Source organism: Porites lutea, chromosome 3 (assembly GCF_958299795.1).
Source record: "Porites lutea chromosome 3, jaPorLute2.1, whole genome shotgun sequence".
Taxonomy (NCBI): domain Eukaryota; kingdom Metazoa; phylum Cnidaria; class Anthozoa; order Scleractinia; family Poritidae; genus Porites; species Porites lutea.
In genome coordinates, this window is record NC_133203.1 from 31,859,395 (window position 1) to 31,879,126 (window position 19,732).

The 19,732-nt window shown below is 38.0% G+C and overlaps 1 protein-coding gene across 1 annotated transcript in view; it reads left to right on the forward strand.

Annotated features, from left to right (window-relative positions):
• Positions 1-439: 439 nt before the first annotated feature.
• LOC140932161 (lipoxygenase homology domain-containing protein 1-like) overlaps positions 440-19,732 on the forward strand; it is a 28,144-nt gene continuing 8,851 nt past the window's right edge. The window contains exons 1-5 of the mRNA XM_073381805.1: positions 440-608; positions 4,215-4,356; positions 8,966-9,068; positions 18,075-18,162; positions 19,224-19,365. Coding sequence (XP_073237906.1) covers positions 440-608; positions 4,215-4,356; positions 8,966-9,068; positions 18,075-18,162; positions 19,224-19,365 — 644 coding nt within the window. The remainder of the gene's footprint in view (positions 609-4,214; positions 4,357-8,965; positions 9,069-18,074; positions 18,163-19,223; positions 19,366-19,732) is intronic.

Sequence of the window (19,732 nt, forward strand, 5' to 3'; positions counted from 1 at the left end):
TATTAAATGATTCTGTTAACGTCAGACCTTTACTGCTGAATCGTTGAAAGTTTCCGAAATGCATTTGCCTTGACGTTAAGGCTGTCCAGGTTGCGTACGAGGTCCTCCGTGTCACCTTCGCCTCTCCGGAGCACTTTCGGGCGGCTAAATCGTTTTCGGCAAAGCATCTTTTCGGTTTTTGGTGCTCTATCTTAGGGGGCGGCCCCCTTATTATGCGCGTGCACGTTTTCGATTTTTCTTTTGAGGAGGGTGACAGATCCTTGGAGGTTGCTTTCGAGACCTATGGTGCAGTCAAGGTATTTGTGTCTTTTGTGGTATCGTGGTCAACCTCTGCTTTGCAATCTTAGTGCTGTTCAGGGCCACAGATCGGCAAACTGCCCTAACAAGGACAAGTGCAGTAAGTGTGGGAAAACCGGGCACTTCGCTCGGAATTGTACCTATGACGGTTCAGCGGGAGACTCTGCGGATTTTTCCGCCCCTGGCCTCATCTTCGCAGTCTGCGGAGGCCAGTGTCTCTCGTGATTCTTCTGACTCTCAGCTTCTTAAAGATAACAAGCTCAATCTACTGCAGAGTCAGTCGATTCTGCAGGACTTAGTCCCTGTCAGTGGTGATTCTTCTGAGGCGTAGTCCAACCAAAGGGCCTCTAAAAGGGTAGGGAAAGACAAGGACTCATCTGCTCCAAGCCCTACTTTCAATATTTGTTTTACCAACACCCAAGAGTTTAACTCCCTTTTTGCCAATTCTGCTGAATTAGATAGAAATAATGAAAGTACTGCAGTACGTAATATTAGTAATGAACGATTACATGTTATTAATGATAATACTAGTGCAAGTAGTACTAAAAGATCAAATGAAATTATTAATAATAGTAGTGCAAATGGCACTGAAAGGGTAAATAAAGTTATTAATAATAGTAGTACTGAAAGATGAAATGAAGTCAATGATATAACTGTTAATGAAAGTAATGAAAGTAGTGGAGGCTAGAATGAGGTTAATGCTATCAGTCCTAATGTTGCGGTTGTTGAAAATGTTGCTGAGGTGGAGTCTGTTGATGTAATGGCTGGTGCTGATGCGGCCATTAGTGGCAAGCACGTTCTGCCGCAAGTTGTTTCTAGCAAACCAAAAGGTTCTGTTTTTCTCCGTAGTGCTTCCCTTGCGGAGCTTGGTCTGTAGTTCTCTCCCCCAACAATTGCAGTCAATTTTTTTAACACTACGTGTTAAAAGGGATCTGTGATCCCATTAAGAGTGCTGGTTTATTGCAGTGGCTGAGTCACTTGTCATGTGATTTCGTGCTTCTCCAAGAGACTCATGTCACTGATGTTGCCGAGGCCAATTGATGGTTCTCCTCTTCTGGTTTTCTCACTGTTACGATCCCTGGTACTGCTCACTCTCGTGGCCAGGTCCTTCTGTACCGCCTCAGCTTTTCTTTTTTCGACTCCTGGGTTGAACTTGAAGGACGTTTTCTGATAACCGAATTCAGCAGGAGAAATTCCCTGTTCAGGATTGCATCTATCTATGCACCTAACCGGAACCCTGAGCGCGACGACTTTACCTCATGTCTGGGCGTTGCTGATCCATCTGTTCCCATGATACTATGTGGTGGCTTCAATGCTGTTTTTGAAAGAGCCAAAGATTGTCGGGGCTCTGATCCTGCTGTCACCTTCCGTGAGAGCTTTGTCTCACTGGAGTTACTTTTCCAGGAGTTTTGTGTTCTGGATGTTTGGCGCCATCTCCATCCTGATCTTCGCGCTTACACCTGGCTGAAACCCGATGGTTCCTTGTCCTCCCGGATCGACCTTATTGGCTTCCCGTCTATCTGCCTTCATCTTGTGTCTTCCTGTTCTATTGTTCCATGTCCTTTCTCTGATCACGATGCCGTTTTTCTCGTCTTCTCTATCCCTGAATTGTTTCCTCGTGGCCCTGGCAGATGGAAACTGAATGTTTCCATCCTCAGGGATCCTGTCTTTTTTTCAATTTTTTAGCGGCTTCTGGCTAAGATGGAGGTCGCGTAAGCCCTCGTTTTCAACTCTTCAACATTGATGGGACCGAGGCAAGGAACATCTCAAAAGTCTTGCGGTCCGCCATTGTAGTGGTGCCCATAATGAACGTTATCTGTCGCGCTCTGTCCTTTCTACCCTTGCTTCTCATCTGAAGGGTAGAATCGAATATTTTGGACCTAGTCCTTATTACTACCTAACCTGATTCTATAACTGACCTATCCATTGGAGAGCCTTTTTCAGACCTCAATTCTATCAATTTCTCACTCTCCAGTTCAACGGAAACTGTTTTATTGATACGGTAAAGCTGATTGGGACCATCTGAGATCCTTATTATCTTAAAATCCCTAGGACTGCGTTTTCCTCGATGATAACATTAATCAAAACTAGGCTTGTTGGAAAGACCTACTATCCACTGCAGTAGACGAATGCATTTGCTCCCTGGATCACCAAGGAACTTATTGCCTTGTGCAAAAAGAAAAGATCTTGGTACGAACATGCTCGCAGAAGTAACAAAGCGGCCGTTTGGGAAAAATACCGACGACTGAACAATTCTGTTAAGAGTCTCTGCAACACAGCTCAATGGGCATACATTAACCAACTAGCTTCCTATCTGAAAGAAAATGAAAACCCAAAACCCTTCTGGAATTTTATTAAGTCCAAGAGAAGAGGAACTAACAATCTCGTTTCATTAAAAATCGACAATGCTGTTGAGACAGACGCCCTCTGTATTGCCCAGTGCATGGACTCCGACTTCTCCTCTGTGTTTACCGTCGAAGATTATGGTAATTTTCCTACCCCAGATTACGTTGTTGTCAAGAAACTCGAAAATATCAATTGTAGTGTTAATGAAGTAAGACGCCTCCTTTTGAAACTCAAGCCTAACAAGTCCCCTTGGCGTGACAATATCGCCCCTTGCGTTTTGAGAGAATGTGCATCGGAACTGGCACCTTTACTGGCGCATATATTAAACAAATCATTCTCCACTGGTTTATTACCTAATGAAAGGAAATGCGCTGATATCACACCATTACATAAGAAGGGCTCTAAGTCTCTCAGACAAAATTACCGCACAATCTCTCTTACTTCTATTGTACGTTTGTAAAATTGGCGAAAAAAATGTTTTTGATAGGTTGCATAAGTTTTGGCAAGAAACTGGTCTGATAAATAACAACCAATTCGGCTTTCTGAAAGGAAGACCCACCGTAACACAACTGTTATCATCGTTAAGTGACTGGGCTAAATCACGTAATTTGTCTCGCCCAACTGACGTAGTTTTTCTTGACCTGGCCAAGGCATTCGACAGTGTTCCTCACAAGCGGCTCCTGCTGAAGTTGAAAAGCAATGGTATTGACGGCCGCTTAAATGCTTGGCTCAGCTACTTCCTGACAGGGCGCAGGCAGCGCGTGATTCTGAGGGGAACTAGGTCTAATTGGTCAAGTGTTACCTCTGGTACCCCACAAGGGACCATTCTCGGCCCACTGTTATTTTTTATCTATATCAACGATATAACCAATTGCGTTTCATCAACTGTGAAACTTTATGCTGACGATACAAAGATCTATCGTCAAATAGTCGACCCTATTAAGGATCCTCAACTTTTACCGATAGATCTTTCCAACCTAATGGAATGGGCACGCAATTGGCAGTTACGGTTTAATGCGGACAAACGTATGTGCATAACTTATACACGCGATAAGTCTATTACGCAATATATGTTAGATAAGCCTTTGAAAGACGTAAAGAGCTTCAAAGACCTAGGCGTTACGATAACGAAGGATCTCTCATGCTCTTTGCTTTGAGGTCATTGATTTTATATCTTCCTTTGTTTTTATGAACTCTTCTATACAATTACATGCAATCTAATACGTTATAGTAGCATGATCATTTCAGGACGTTTTTATACGGAAGCTCCATCTCGCACAGTTTATATTCGTTTAGTTTGAAGTTGTTTTTCTGAATTATAAAATGTGTATGCTAAAGACCTATCATTGATTCTAGCTTAGGAACATCTAGAATGAACTGCATACCGGTACAGCCATGAAACAAAGCTTACAAAAACAAATAAACAAACAATCATAAAATTTCAACTATTGCACGATCGAATCTCCTTTCATCAACTTTCCTCTTCTTCTCCTTCTTTTTTCTTTAACTTTATGAAAGTTTTTAATTACTATTGACAGTAGTTTTGTTTTTGTTTTTTTTTTTGTCGACAGTGTACTATATTAAGGTTGCCACCTCAAATGTGTCGAATGCTGGGACCGACGCAGACGTTTATATCATAATACATGGTGAAGCAGGCATCTCGGCACCAACACTTTTGGACAATCCTTCTCGAGATGACTTTGAACGAGGAGCGTAAGTATAATATCTTATCCTTCTCTACAACAATACTTCCAAAGTAGAAGGTTTTATATCTACGAATTCTTCTTATCCTACGAAAATCGAATAAACAGTTTCGCTTTTTACAAAGTATTCCAAGTTCATAAAATCCTTAATCTTCAATATATATATATATATATATATATATATATATATATATATATATATATATATATATATATATATATATATATAAACAAATCCAGGTAATTCACCGTTGGATCCAGAACAGTGCTCAACAATTAAGGAGCGGTTTAACAGTAAATAGACTACTCAATATGAGCACATATGGATTTTCAATACAGATCTGTTTCGTAGACCAACAAAAAGTTGATCCACTCATCAGTTAAACTCCATACACACTGAAGCATCACAACGCTTAACGGGAACAACTGAGACGTACGTCGGCCTTACAGCAACAGATTTCAAAACAAGATGGCGCAACCACCAAATGTCTTTTAAGCATGAGAAATGGCGGAACGACACCGAGCTGAGAGAACATTTGTGGAAACTAAAGGAAAAGAAGGAAGGCTATTCAATTTCGTGGAAGATCATCGCAAAGGCCAAGTCATACTCTAATACCACTTAACGCTGTAACCTATGTATCACTGAGAAGTTTTTCATATTATCTAATCCACAGATGGCCACTCTGAACAAACGAAACGAACTCATATCAAATTGTAGACATCGAAGAAAATATATTCTCAAGTATTCCTGAAATTTTGTTTATTGTATCATAAGCGCGCGTAGGTTTTTTATAAATTAGTACTTTTTGAATAACGCCTCTGTCATGACAACCGGAAAAATATGCCACGCGATCATGTTGCCGTGTTAACCGTTGTGATGCTTCAGTGTGTATGGAGTTTAACTGATGAGTGGATCAACTTTTTGTTGGTCTACGAAACAGACCTGTATTAAAATCCATATGTGCTCATATATATATATATATATATATATATATATATATATATAACTTCACGGAAGTTCAGGTTTCAAGAGTAATCATCGTTTTATTGCTACAGAACTGTTTCGTATGGTGCAAGGACCACACTCATCAGGCAATTTTGACGACTGAACTGTTGGAATTGGAGTGCTGGCAGTTAAATGCGAAAATTTAAATGGTTGCTATGGTAGATGCGTTATATTCAGGTTATATGAAACTGGTGAAAGGGTTGCTAGGTAACAAAAACATTATATAAGAGGGATTATCTGTCGTTATAAAAAATGTGATATAAGCGGCTTTGAAGCTACGTTACTCTAAAGTTTCCAAGTACATATCGATTTCTGTGGGGGCATGAACTTGCTAATTCGTTTCTTCTGTTGAGGCTACACAGTTCTTTTTTACAGATGATTATGAACTTTTCATTCAGGCAAAGACTACATTTTTTGTTAATGTTGCTGTAAGGTTTACATTTCTTAAGAATTTTCCATTTAATCTGAAACGGTTAATTTTCGTTTTGTAAGTTCCAAACATATTTGGAGAGTTCTGTTTCATTTCTTCTTTTCGAGTGTCGAAAGGATGTTTTGTGGTTCCTGTAACGTTCCTTAAATTTTGTGGCTAGTCCAACGTAGGTTTCAGTAGCTGTCTCAGTAGTAACTGTGGCTTGATAGATGACGTTAGTTTGAAGGCATTTTCCTTCTAATGGGCAATCAGACTTTTTTTCTACAATTGCAGGCGTCGGGTTGCGGTGTTGGGGCATTTGCATTGGAAAGAACGTGTTTGTTGTGTGACGATATGATGGATTTCATATTTGGCATACATGAGTAGCTTAGCTTGAGAGTATGTCTGTTGAAAATCTTGTAGAGTGGATGTTTTTTCTGGAAGCATTTATCGACGATGCGGAGGAACTTTCTACCAAGGTTGGTTTTAACATTCGAATCGAAAGGAGGATTGTACCATGTAATGTCCCTTTTTCTCTTTCTTTTGGTTCTCGGAGTGGGCTCAGGGTTGTATGTTAGTTTGTGATCATATCCACTTTCTTTAAGTGCTTGCTGGTAAGGAGCAATTGATTCGTCGAAAAATTCTTTGCTGGATGAGATGTTAGTTAGCCTTTTGTTGATGTTGAGTGGTATGTTTTTTAGCAATGCCGGGGGGTGGTTGCTCTGTTGGTGGACGTACGAGAGTTTATTATTGGGTTTCATGTATGGCTTGTAACTTCCGTCTGTAAGGTCGAAGGTTACATCAAGAAAGTGAACAATTTTTTTGTTGGCATCGATTGTAATCTTTAGGCTCTTTGATTTAAATACATTGCAGACTTCTTTCTTGGTTTTTTCAATTTCTTTCGGAGTGGCTTTGCAAACCGCAAGACCATCGTCGCGGTACAGTCCAACTTCATCTTTGAATTTGGAAACGAAACGAAAAAGGAACGAATTAGCAAGTTCATGCCCCCACAGAAATCGATATGTATGTGTATATATATATATATATATATATATATATATATATATATATATATATATATATATATATATATATATATATACACCCGTTTTCAAAAAGGTTTTCATACAAAGAGATATATAGATAGATATATACTTTCGTTTTCTTGCACGTGCGCCCGTGTACATTTACACTTGTTATTGTCCAACTTGTGAAAAAACTTGGTTAAACGATAAATTTTCTTTTCGTCAGGTTCTTTGTTCCAATTTGTCAGTTAAAAAAATAATGCACGAGCACTGTCTGCAATTCTCTTGATTCGCATTTTCTTGAAAATTGAAGAATGAGGAATTCGGTCACTTGTAGATCATATAATTGTTGTCGTTACAGGATAAGGGGAAAAACATCAAAGATTTTCATTTTTAAAACAACGCAGATGAAATGAAAAAATGTGTTTTCGAAACCGCTGAGAAGGAAGATGTGACGGTGGATGTCCATATTGGACATGTGGGAAGGAGCAACAATATTATAGCAGTTGATTAAAACGGACTAAGACGATGACGAGGTTCATAGAAGCAGACTTTATCATAACCATGATGAGCTAGTCATGTATCTTAATGTCTCACCTTTTTTCGTGTAAAATCACGGCCTGTAAGGCAACGTGTCATTGAAGACAGAATAAACTCTCGGCCACAAATGCTTTCAAGTTAGTCCACAGTTTCTCTTAAGCACGCCCCTGGACAGCGCATTTTTTAATACACTCTATCAATAAAAATGCTTTGTCACTTGCTACAGATGCCATGGCATTTGGGCTACCAATTTAGTGACGCCGTATAACTCGCGGATCGGCTGCTTCGCGGGATGTTTTCCTCATTCCCAAAATCAGCCATATAATTCGCCATTGCAAATTTGTATCGCAGGGCGCATGTATTTTTCTAAAAAAAAAACTCAAAACGACATGTCAAATTGGAACAAAAAACCCGACGACGAAAAAATTTATCGTTGAACCGAGTTTTTCACAAGTTGGACAATAACAAGTGAAAAATACACACGGGCGCACGTGCAAGAGAACAAAATTATATATCTATCTATATATCTCTCTGTATGAAAACCTTTTTGAAAACGGGTGTGTATATATATATATATATATATATATATATATATATATATATATATATATATATATATATATATATATATATATATATATTGTCACGTATCCGGCAACCCGTTTTGAGAATGAATTGAGTTCTATCTATCCATTCATTCATCCATTCATTCATCCTGCCATTAAACCATTCTCCCAGCCATTCATTCTTCCATTCTTTCACTCAATAAATTGTATCATACATCTTCAGTGGTGTAATGGACAAACCAAGAACAAAACTAAAAATAGGAAAAGAAGGAAGTTCAGTGTAAATACAAAAATAAACCTTACAAATTGATAGAAAACACACAAACAAACAAACAACAAAACTAAAAAACAAAACAAAACCTATCTTGGAAAAGAAACAAAACTTTTTAGGTCTCCCCATACATGTTGTCATGCGAAACACACTTTAACAAAGGTACAAATAAGCGAGTTCATAGTAAATTTTGGAAACAAACATAAAATGTCCTATTGTATTTAGGAAAGTAAGCTTGTAGAAAAAAAATTCATGCAAAGAAGAAGGTAAAGAAAAAAAAATTATGTAGAAGGAAGGTCCAATTGTGACTTTTTCAGATAGTCTGAGTTTCTTTCGGAAGTGTGAGTTTCAGAAATCAACAATATTACCAGGCACAATATGAATAAACAAAAATCGCTTACTTCTTATTGAAAGGAGACAATTAGAACCTTGTTTTTGTTTTAAATTGCAGCTAGTGTACCTACAACATACACTGTATACTGTATTATAATAAAAAATAATAAAATAAAATTTGTAATAAATAAATATTAGAATTTGATAGCTTTGTAAATATTCTATAAAATTATTTGGGTTAGGGTTAGGGTTAGGGGTTAGGGTTAGGGTTAGGGTAAACCTGGTTTGCAATCGCGCTGGATGAGATAAGAACTAGACGGATTTTGAGAGAAAAGGCGGACTGCAAGCAGTCTTTAATATACCATACCATACCGTACACTTACCATGACACACCATTCTACCATACCATAATGTACTATATATTAAAAACAGCTATAAAACAAAGTGTGAATATATCTCCCACTTTCAGTGTTGACGACTTTCGGATAGATTCCAAAGATGTTGGAGCTGTGACTGGATTGGAGGTCAAATTCAATAACACTAAAAATAGGCCTAGCTGGGCTTTTGACTACGTGAGTAAACAGAAATCTTTTTAGTGTCATTGTTATTATTATTATTATTATTATTATTATTATTATTATTAGTAGTAGTAGTAGTAGTAATAGTAATTGTAGTAGTAGTAGTATCATTATTATTATTGTTATCATTATTATAATAATAATAATAACAATTATTGTTATTATTGTTATTATTATTATTATTATTATTATTATTATTATTGGAAGAACTACAACTACACTGTAACATCGCGATGGCTCCAGAGCGGCGTAACTGGTGGGGTATGTTGTGCAGAAAATATTTTCATCAATGATGCCTTGGGTTGCTCGGATAGATGTCAACGAATCTAGGAAACTACCAATGAAAACGTCAGCAACATTTTCTGCCAGCGGAAATTGAAGAATTTGAGATGACTTTCTGCCATCATCAAATTAGGCTGGACGCTTCCATTTTCTTCTTTTTCACAATTGATGAGCAAGGTCTCATGGCTACCAGGCGTGTCGATTTGAGCTCCAAGTTAAAGGTTTCTGAACAGAAGGGAAAGTTTGCCGAACCCGCTCTTCCTACTCAAGACACCAAATACATTATCAGGGAACAATTAACCAGATTTTTAGATGCTGAGGTAAACAAAGAAGATTATTTCAGTATCGAAAGTCCGTCAAATGAAACTGAAATGGCCAACCTAATCTCTTACCCAGCAGAACTCACCGTTCCCGTTGAACGTTTCGCTTCTGGAACTGGCGGTATATTAAAATCCAAATTCGAAATCGATCAGGGCTAAGCTTAATTCTGTTTGCGAAGACATTAAGCTTCTGAAATTAAATTTTGAATCGTTTAAACGGTAGACTGATCCCTCTGCCAAGACTGGCCAAGTCGAAGCTTTGGGAAGGGAGAACGAGGCTCTAAAAAACAAACTCAAATCAAAGACGCAGTGGCTGAGAAGAGGTTCACTTAGACTGACAGACATTACTTGCGAAAGATTTGAATGCTTTAACCTGTAATCAAGATTCAACAGAAAAAGGAAATCAAAATGTACGCGAAACTTCAGAAGATTCCCCTTGGGAGCTGGTCGAGGTGAAAAAGGAGAAGATCACACAAGCTTCGCATTCGAAAGAAGAAGACGATCTCAAGCCGCTCCTCAACAGTCATATTCAGATTCAAACTCCGATCAATGAGTACCAAAGAAACTCTTTTAGTCATTGCAGGGGATTCATTGATCAAGAACGTTTATGGCTAGAAGGTCTGCCAGGATACGGAAGTCCAAGCCGTGGTTATAACTTTCCTTGGAGCCTCCGATAAAGACGTGCCTACATATGTGTAAGTCTAAATCTTAACCGTTTTCGCAGACATTGCCTCTCAAAACTAGGAAAACTAGAAAATTTTCAAGACCGAAATGACATGTGGCGTGAGTGGAAACGGTGTTTCTGTTACCATTACTGACGACTTGACAGATGCGTTCAGTGGACCCTGATTTGATTTGTAGTTCTATTTGCAAGAACTGCAGGCATATTCCCAGATGACTTGAAATGTGCTGAAGTTTTAAAGCAAGTAAGTTCGAATGAATTATGAACGATTACAGTCCCGTTTCTGTATTTTCTGCAGAAGAATAACTTACGATCAGGTATACACGTACAGAACATGACATTATCACAAAGTCAATGCGGATTTCGTTCGAACCATTCTACAGTCATTGCTTTACTAGAGGGGACCGGTAGCTGGGGATTTTGGTATTGATCGTGGAAACGTTAACGCTGTAGTATTTCTACACGGTATTACAGTCTTAGCCTACAGAATTAAAGAAAATGCTTACAATTAGTTTAAGTCATATTTAGAAAATCGGACTCAAATATCTTCTGTTAGTGGTTCGCTTTCCAAAACCTGCTCCCTCCAATCTGGTATCCCTCAAGTAAACCTTATGGGTCATTTACTGCTTTTGTTGCACATAAACGACCTAACAATTGCTTATCTAACTCTTATCCACATATAATGCGCATCATACGCTGATAAAGATGTGTACATCATTAAGTCCTGATTGAATGAAGATTTGCAAAATATCAGTAAATGGCATCGCAAACTACCTCACACTAAGACTCAGTTTAGGCTAATCGGCTCGAAACAAAAGCTTAGCACCTAGCTGCATCTCTCGTTTTGAACATCAATAGTACTCCCGGCCGTAAACCAGTATAAACCCCAAAATCTCTCGGGTGTACTTATCGATGCAAACCTTATTTGGGGCAGCCATTTCAAGAAGCTGGCTAAAAAAAATTCCTCTGGTACTGTCGCTATCAAACGGGTCAGGCAATTTGTTCCCCCAGCAACATTGCATCTTATCTTCAAAGCCTTGCATGGGACGAAAAATTGGATTTACTGCACTTTTGACAAGCGTCAAAAGTTAAGTCAAATATGGTATTGGCTTTGACTTCACCTTTGACGCGCGTCAAAGATGAAGTCAAATGAATCAATGCTTTGCTATTCCTTTAACCCTTATCAAAGTCGTTGTCAAATATGCTGGTAACTTTGACTTTACCTTTGACGCACGTCAAAGATAAAGTCAGAAGTGTAGTGGCTGTGACCACACCTTTGATACTAGTCAAAAATGAAGTCAAATACGACCGCTACACTTTTACAACACTTTTGAATGGTCTTGAAAGGTGAGAGCAAATATGCAATGAATTACGTCTACAAACACTTATGTCGAAACTGATATTAAGAAAGGAAATTGAAAAACTGTATTTGAATACTGTTTTAAAGATATTTATACGACAATACCGAACACGGGCGGGTAATCATTGTAATTGCTGTTTTATAATTATTTTTGAAAATGTTCTAGAATATGTACTTTTTGGAAGTGATTTTTTTTTCCTTATCTTTTCGGTGGATCATTGTCTCCTTGATCGATCAATATACCATGTAATGATAGCGACGCAAAACAATGACTCAACAATTGGACGATGGAAGACTGGACCCAAGCAAGACACCCTGTTTTTGGCGCAAAATTGTCGCGGCTGCAAACTCTCTCCGCCCGCGCAAACAAACAAACTACGCAGATCTGAAGAAAACAAAAGCTGCTTTTTGTACGAAGCAGTCCAGCTTTTGTTAACAAATATTTTCACCCTTATCTTTGATAGAGTTTAGACCACAAACTTGTTCAAAAGGTACGTGTCATTCTTTTCTATGTGTGCATGCAATAGTTGTTCTTCAAACTTCATAGTTGTTTTACTGTGTTAAGCTTACGGAAACAAACTCCGAACAGGCGTGTATGTCGTGCTTGGGAGCTTTTCTGATTGTTAAATCTGGTTCAGTAAACTATAAAATTTTTTCTATATCACAGTAGAGTTTACATTAGATCAAGCCCTTTTTTCTTAATAGGGTTAGTGCATTTCTGCAAAAGTAATAGCTGGCTTATATATCACAATGCAATTCAAGTCAAAACTCCATGCGAGAACCTACTAACATCAAGGTTAACCAACTCTGGTTTTTCTAACAGTTATACTTAACTACGAAAACTACTTCAGGGTAATGAAATGATATAAGACTTACATATATTTTTTTTTCATGGACAGTGTACTTCAATAAAAATATCTGTACCAGACTTTGATGGGCATATTACTGAAGAAAGTACACAAGATTATTTAAACAGGATTCAGTGCAGTTTATCAAACAAAGAAGTGTGGTTATTTGAAGACTTCGGATGTTTTACAGATGTGAGTATCTCTCTCTTTTGATTTTTCTGGGTTCTATACGTAATGGGGCTCAGGCTGCATCATTTTTAAAATATTCCATTGATTTTTGTGCCACCACAGTGGTAGCTAGGTATGTTTCAACATTTAATAATAATCATTCAAACATACCGAGCTGTCCCTTCTTTATTGTGACTGGACAATAACTTTAGAGGTTAAAAAGGTATAAAAATAACCTTCGTAGCAAGCTTTTCGTCGCGAGGTTTTGTGCAAGAGACTAAGTTTGTAGAAGGCAAAAAAAGAGGATGGAGGGGCCGGGAGGGGCTAACTCGCCCAATAACTCTATTGGAAACGCTTGGTATGCAGGCTAGGTATAATATAAAGTGTTTCTTTAGTTTAAGGTGGCTCCGTAATTAATACAAGAGCATTTAGCTGTGACAAATTTTCCGTCATAACTTTTTCGATTTTAACGCGATGGCTGCGAAACTTTGCAAAAAAACAACAGATATCATTTGGCAATAATACGAAATATTCCGATTTCATTGAAAATAAATATATCTTGAGAAATTAGCGCTTAAAAGGACCCTACTGTTCAAAGAAAATCGCCTCTAGTAAAAAATTTTGCTGATATTTTTTACTGAAATTTCTGGTATCGGCTTTAATTGATATAATAAATATGCCAGATGAATTTCAGAAAAATCGTTGGAGCAGAAGTCCGTAACTAAAAGTCGCTCAAAATTCAGCTGTGAAATTGTTTTGGAATTTCAAAAATAAATTACTATCAGGAAGAAGGAGATACCAGGTTCAATTTTCGGGACAAGTAAATTCAGTGTTTCCTAATTCTGAAAACAGAAGCCGATTGCCTATCGTGCTATTCTTTAAAAGGTACTTTTCAGTTTTAAAAGCACTATAAATTGCTCCAAACTTTGCTCTGACGTCGAATGACTTGTTCCTCGACATTTTTGAAATATCCCTTGGCAGTTTTGGTTCAAACTCCTGCTTCATACATTTTGATGTATTGCAATGCATCCTCAACGGCTTTTCCTGCTGTACGTTGTTTCCAATTCAGGAAAAAGGTATTGGGATTGTAAGCTACCTTGTATCGAAGCTCAGATAGAACTGTCCAGCACCTTTGTTTATGACCACAAAATGAGCACGAGCAGCAGCTCTGCGAGGAATTCGCACCTGAGCCAGGGGGGACGAATGGCAATGATGCCCATGTCTGTGAACCGATCTGTATAAACATGTATTGCAGAGCAAGACATAATAATCAAGAAAAAAATACCCATTCATTGAAGGAAGGACTGACAAAAATTTCAGAGTTGTAAAATTTATTCGCGGGCAGTATTTTTGCGATAATTTTATTTTGCACTGTGATGTTATTCGGTTCACAGGCATGGTGATCATTGTCGTTCGTCCCCCTTGGGTGAGGTGCGAATTCCTCGCAGAACTGCTGCTCGTGCTCATTTTGTAGTCATAAACAAAGGCGCTGGACAGTTCTTTCTGAGCTCTGATACGAGGTAGCGTCTAATCTCAATACTTTTTTCCTGAGTTGGAAGCAACGAACAGCAGTTGAAGTCGTTGAAAATGCATTGCAATACATCAAAATGTATGCAGCAGGAGTTTGAGCCAAAACTGCCAAGGGATATTTTAAAACTGTCGTAGAGCAAGTCATTCTACTTCAGAGCAAGGTTTGGAGCAATTTATAGTGCTTCTAAAACTAAAAAGTACCTTTTAAAGAATAGCACGATAGGCAATCGGTTTTTGTTTTAAGAATTAGCAAACGTTGAATTTACTTGTACCGAAAATTCAAACTGGTGGCTCCTTCTACCTGATAGTAATTTATTTTTGAAATTCCAAAACAATTTCACAGCTGAATTTTGAGCGACTTTTAGTTACGGACTTCTGCTCCAACGATTTTTCTGAAATTCCTCTGGCAGATTTATTATATCAATTAAAGCCGATACCAGAAATTTCAGTAAAAAATATCAGCAAATATTTTTACTAGACGCGATTTTCCTTGAACAGTAGGTTCTTTTGAGAGCTAATTTCTCAAGAAATATTTACCATCAATGAAATCGGAATATTTCGTATTATTGCCGAATGATGTCCGTTGTTCTTTGCAAAGTTTCGCAGCCATCGCGTTAAAAACCAAAAAGTTATGACGGAAAATTTGTCACAGCTAAATGCTCCTCTATTAATTACGGAGCCACCTTAATTTTAAGCTTTGGGCATAGAGGGAAATTTTGATTGAATTTTCCTGGACTTTATTAAGTGATAATAAGGCTCGATTCAAACGTCAAATTTCACAGGTGACGAACTTAATGACAATGCATGTACACGAAATGTAATGTTCCCATTCAAAAGCATTAGGTTCGCTACACATTTTTAACCGGGTCTTTAAGTTTTGATAAAGGTAAAGAGAAAGGGGGATTTTTTGCAGAAATGAAGCGATAGTAAAAGGGGAGTGGGGCCGAAAAATTTATTTAAAACACTATGACTGAATTTTTTATCTCAAATTGCTATATTCTTTTACAATTATTTCACAGATAAAAGAAACAAGACAAATTGATAAGTCTCCAGTGGAAAGAAACACACAACAGATGAAGATTGAAGTTAGATACATGGCGTTTGTCTTTCACTTACATCAAGAATCAAAAGCACTCTAGAATGAAAATCTTCGCAAAGGTAACATCAAGACAGATGGGCTCCTGATCAAGAACATTTCTTACTTACCATGATTTTTGCACTGGCTTTCGTGAAAGAAGTGTTTTAAACTATTTTGCAGGTTGCCGTCCGTGACAATAGGGTGTCATCTGCAACATTTATAGTGCTTCAAACATTTGCGGCAGTCATTATGATTGTCCATTGACAGACTGCAATGAGTACTTTAGACAATAAATCGTGAAAAGGTTTTAAAAAATCATTTTTATGCGTTTAAGTTTTAATCGGAATTATTCAGCTTTCTAATCATCTAGTGAGGTTTTAGGACAATAAAGTACAAGATTAAGAACTCAGTGTCTTATCTGTCCACCTTTTTAAACGGTATCCAGGTCGCAATTGAATTTGATTGAAATCTCAAGTTGGATTCTAGCCTGTATATCAAGCGCTTATGACTAGCGAGGCAATAACGCGGCATTCACGCGAAGCGCGAGACGAGCGAGAGGCGCGATGCGAGGGAAGGAAAAAAAACAAACATATTTGGCAACACCTTTGTTAAACCTTTGACTTAAATTTCAGACGCATTTGACGACAACTTTGTCACACATTTGACCTGAGGTTCAGACACATTTGACGACACTTTTCACAAGCCTTTGACTTTAATCACAGACATAACTTTGCCGCGCTTTTGTCACACCTTTGGCCTGAATCTCAGACATATTTGAGGACGCCTTTGATAGGGGTACAAATGCTAATGAAATATACCTTTGACGCGCGTCAAAGGTAGGGATTAAAGGCGTGACAAAAACGGCCTTTATCGCCTGAAGACTCGCCTTTGACCGCGGGCAAAAGTAAACATTTGTCGCGCGTCAAAGTTGTACAAAGGCGTGCAAAGGTGGCCTTTATCGCCCGTTTGACTTCACCTTTGACGTTCGGTTAATCCGTTTTTCCCTCCCGTGTTGATTCAGCCGAATTTCGACCATTGCAATGTTAGGGGGATAAACTTAAAAAAAACAACAACAACAACAACAACAACAAACAAAATCTTGTAACGAGGGCATCGACTTTTTTAAACTATGACGTAGGTGCATCGAAGCTGTTCGAAAATTTAAATTGAAAAAATCCTAATCCTTAGCGTGACATTCTAAAAGCCTTAATGGTTTGCGGCTCTGAGTATCTAAACTCCAATCGATCTAATACCGGTACCATTCCATACACTTTTTGAGATTCTGTGAACAAACTAACTATTCCACAGGCATATGCACAAATTATCTCCGTAATAGTTTCACTACAATATCAAGTTTGGCACGGCGTTCGCGGAAAACAGGTTTTTTGTATATAAATAATTGAACAATTTTATTATTCTAATTAGCAATGTTAGTCAGTAAAAATTTAATTTAGGTTTTAAATTTTTTAAAATATTTCTGTTCCTGATTATATTTTTAACCGTGTATAAATAAAGATTGCTTCACCTTACCTTACCTTTAACAAACCTTCCGCCAGTACTGCTCAAACTTTTTACCACTTCTTCAAATGTCTTCACTAGAGCAGGTAAAAAACGTTTTTGTTATCGAATTACCAAAAAAAAAAACAATCCGCGTATGGGAAATTCGTTGCCAACCAAAGCCTTGCCACGCCATGTATTGAACTACACACACAATTAAAAAGAACCTAGTCCATTCTTTGTTTGACTTGGTGTAACATGAATTCAAAGAAAGATTTTCAGGGAAAAGCAAGATTTTGACTATTAAAAGTCGAACTGAAGCGCACCTCCGACAAATATATCCCTCGTAGCCTGCCGCCCATGCAAACTCGTCTGAGAAGGAGACGCCATGTCTGCGTTCCGTAGAGACGGAATATAAAACCATGAAGATAAAAGGGTGTGTTTAAACTCTATTGTAATGAAGAGAGGGCTAAAAAAGAAGCGTTTAGGTTCGCGGAGCTTAATCTCGAGCACCGGAGCATGTAGAGGTGAATGGTCAATCAAAAGATTGAGTAAGCAAGTTATTGTCCTTGAAACGAGCTGTTCTTGGGACAACAGCAGAGAGATGAAGAGCGAAAAGAAGACCTTGAAACAGGCCCTCCTTGCTTTGGAAATTATATCAGCAGTTTCCTGGGTACAGGGTTCAACGCAACATTATCGCACATGCTTTCGGGGGATAGTCATGGGAGATGGCCTCTACAATGCACGAGGATGTAGTTAGGAGGGGGCGGGAGCAAAGAGGTGTTAAGGGCAGAGATGTCCGCAAATTCTCAATTAGGAATTGAGAAACGATTTAATGTAGTTAATTATTAATTTTTTTAGTTCACTATTGCTCTAGCAGCTTCGATTCCGTGGCATCGAACAACCTTATTTCTAAACGAATATACCATTGAATCGAAGGTGTATTACTCGCATATTCCAAATATGGTAAGCGCCAAGAATTAGACTGGTTATTAGAGCTAACCCGAAACAGCGAAATATTTAAATAAATGAATAATAATAACAATAATAATAATAATAATAATAATGTGATGATGATGATGATGATGATGATGATGATGATGATGATGATGATGATGATATATCAAGACGTTACATAAGGACTTTGGTAAAACGGTAGTAGACAAATGGTTTAGTTACCTCGCTCAATAGACTCGTCAGTTGCAATAATTTATTTCTATATCATTGATTTTTAGATTGATGTGAAGGGATCAAATGACACAGATTACGCGAGGTTTAATTTCTCCGACTGGTTAGAAGCAGACAGATGGATAAAATTCACCTGTAAGTAATTGTGATACAATACTATTCTTTAAGTGTATCTGATTTAAAATCCTTCCGCAAAGGTAGCTGATTGACTCTCCTCAACTTATGTCCTAATCACCAAAGGTCAAAAATTACTGAGAGCTGTTTGGTTGAGAGAGAGAGAGAGGGAATTATTGGTAATAGAAGACATGATTACTTTCTAGTTCTACAATTAAGTACTCCGAGTTTGAAAACGCTCGTGCGATTAATCCTTAATTGTACTCGACGTTAAGCTAGTTTTTGTTCCCCCCAAAATCGTTTTTTCAAGTTGCCAGGCACTGGCGTAAATTTCTCGCGCGAAATGCGCGAGCTTCCCAGTGCACACGTCTTGAGTGAAAGAAAAAAAAATACTGTCAATTTTAAATTCGTTCTGACCAACTGGTTTAAAATTGTGGAGAGTCCCATATCGGATATGTGTTCACACTACACAGGATACCTTCTCTTCTCGGCACGAAAAGCTATTTAATGTATTGTAAACATAGTCTCATAACATGGCTTGAACAGGAAGACATAATATAAATTTTAAGTCTATAAAAAAGTATGCAATTGTTGAGCCTTGTATAGAATGATTGGACGCTTTTCTAAGTTTTGACTTTATTTTTTGTTTAAATTAAATATCAATGAATGTCACTTTTCTTCGTCTGAGAATGTAACATCCTATCTTTGAGCTTTCCTACATCAGTCGGAAAAAAAAAAGTCCCCCAAACAGGTTAGTTTCGCCACAGGGCGCTTTTAATTGATAGTTTTCAGCTGAAATCGGCAAGTGGATGATAAGCAACAACGTCATCCTAGGCAGAACGTAAAAAGTTCCAAGTTTGTGTTTGACAGTGACAAAGGTGAAAAAGGTGCATCCACTCTGAAAATTAATCACTGAATAAATTCCCTTGATATCATCTAGAAAAATAATTAACGTGTAATCAGTTTGCCAGGTTGCAAATTTAAATAAACAACGCCCCGTAAAAATTGTCAAAGGAACACAAGAACGAGAAATGGGTAAGCCTTTGCTATATTAACGTTCTTATTGCATTCGTTGCCATCAGTGTACGATATTAAAGTTGCCACCTCGGATGAATCGAATGCCGGCACCAACGCAAATGTTTTTATCAAAATCCATGGGAGTGAGGGCGTCACTACAGCTCTACTTTTGGATGATCCTTCCCGTGGAGACTTTGAAGAAGGAGCGTAAGTATGATATGTTATTAACGGCTACAATAATACCTCTAAAGGAACACGTATATTTTTCGAACTTGGTTCTCTGTGAGATAATATAGAACGTTAAAAGGAGTGTATTTCAGATATATGTCGATACTCGGGGTCTTTAAAATAACTGAGAAGGAAGTGCTGCCTTTGTAATGACATCTATCTAGAAATGATTAGACTTTCTAGTCTTCTCGGATAAGAACGAAAAACCGTAGGTCCCGTCTCACAGAGATTTGTTCTTGTGGGACGACAAAGAACCCCTATCACTATTCGAAAAGAGTAGGGGTCGTATACCCCGGTGGTGTGGTTAACCTTTACGGGTTTTGGGTAGGGATGGCACCTCGCATGG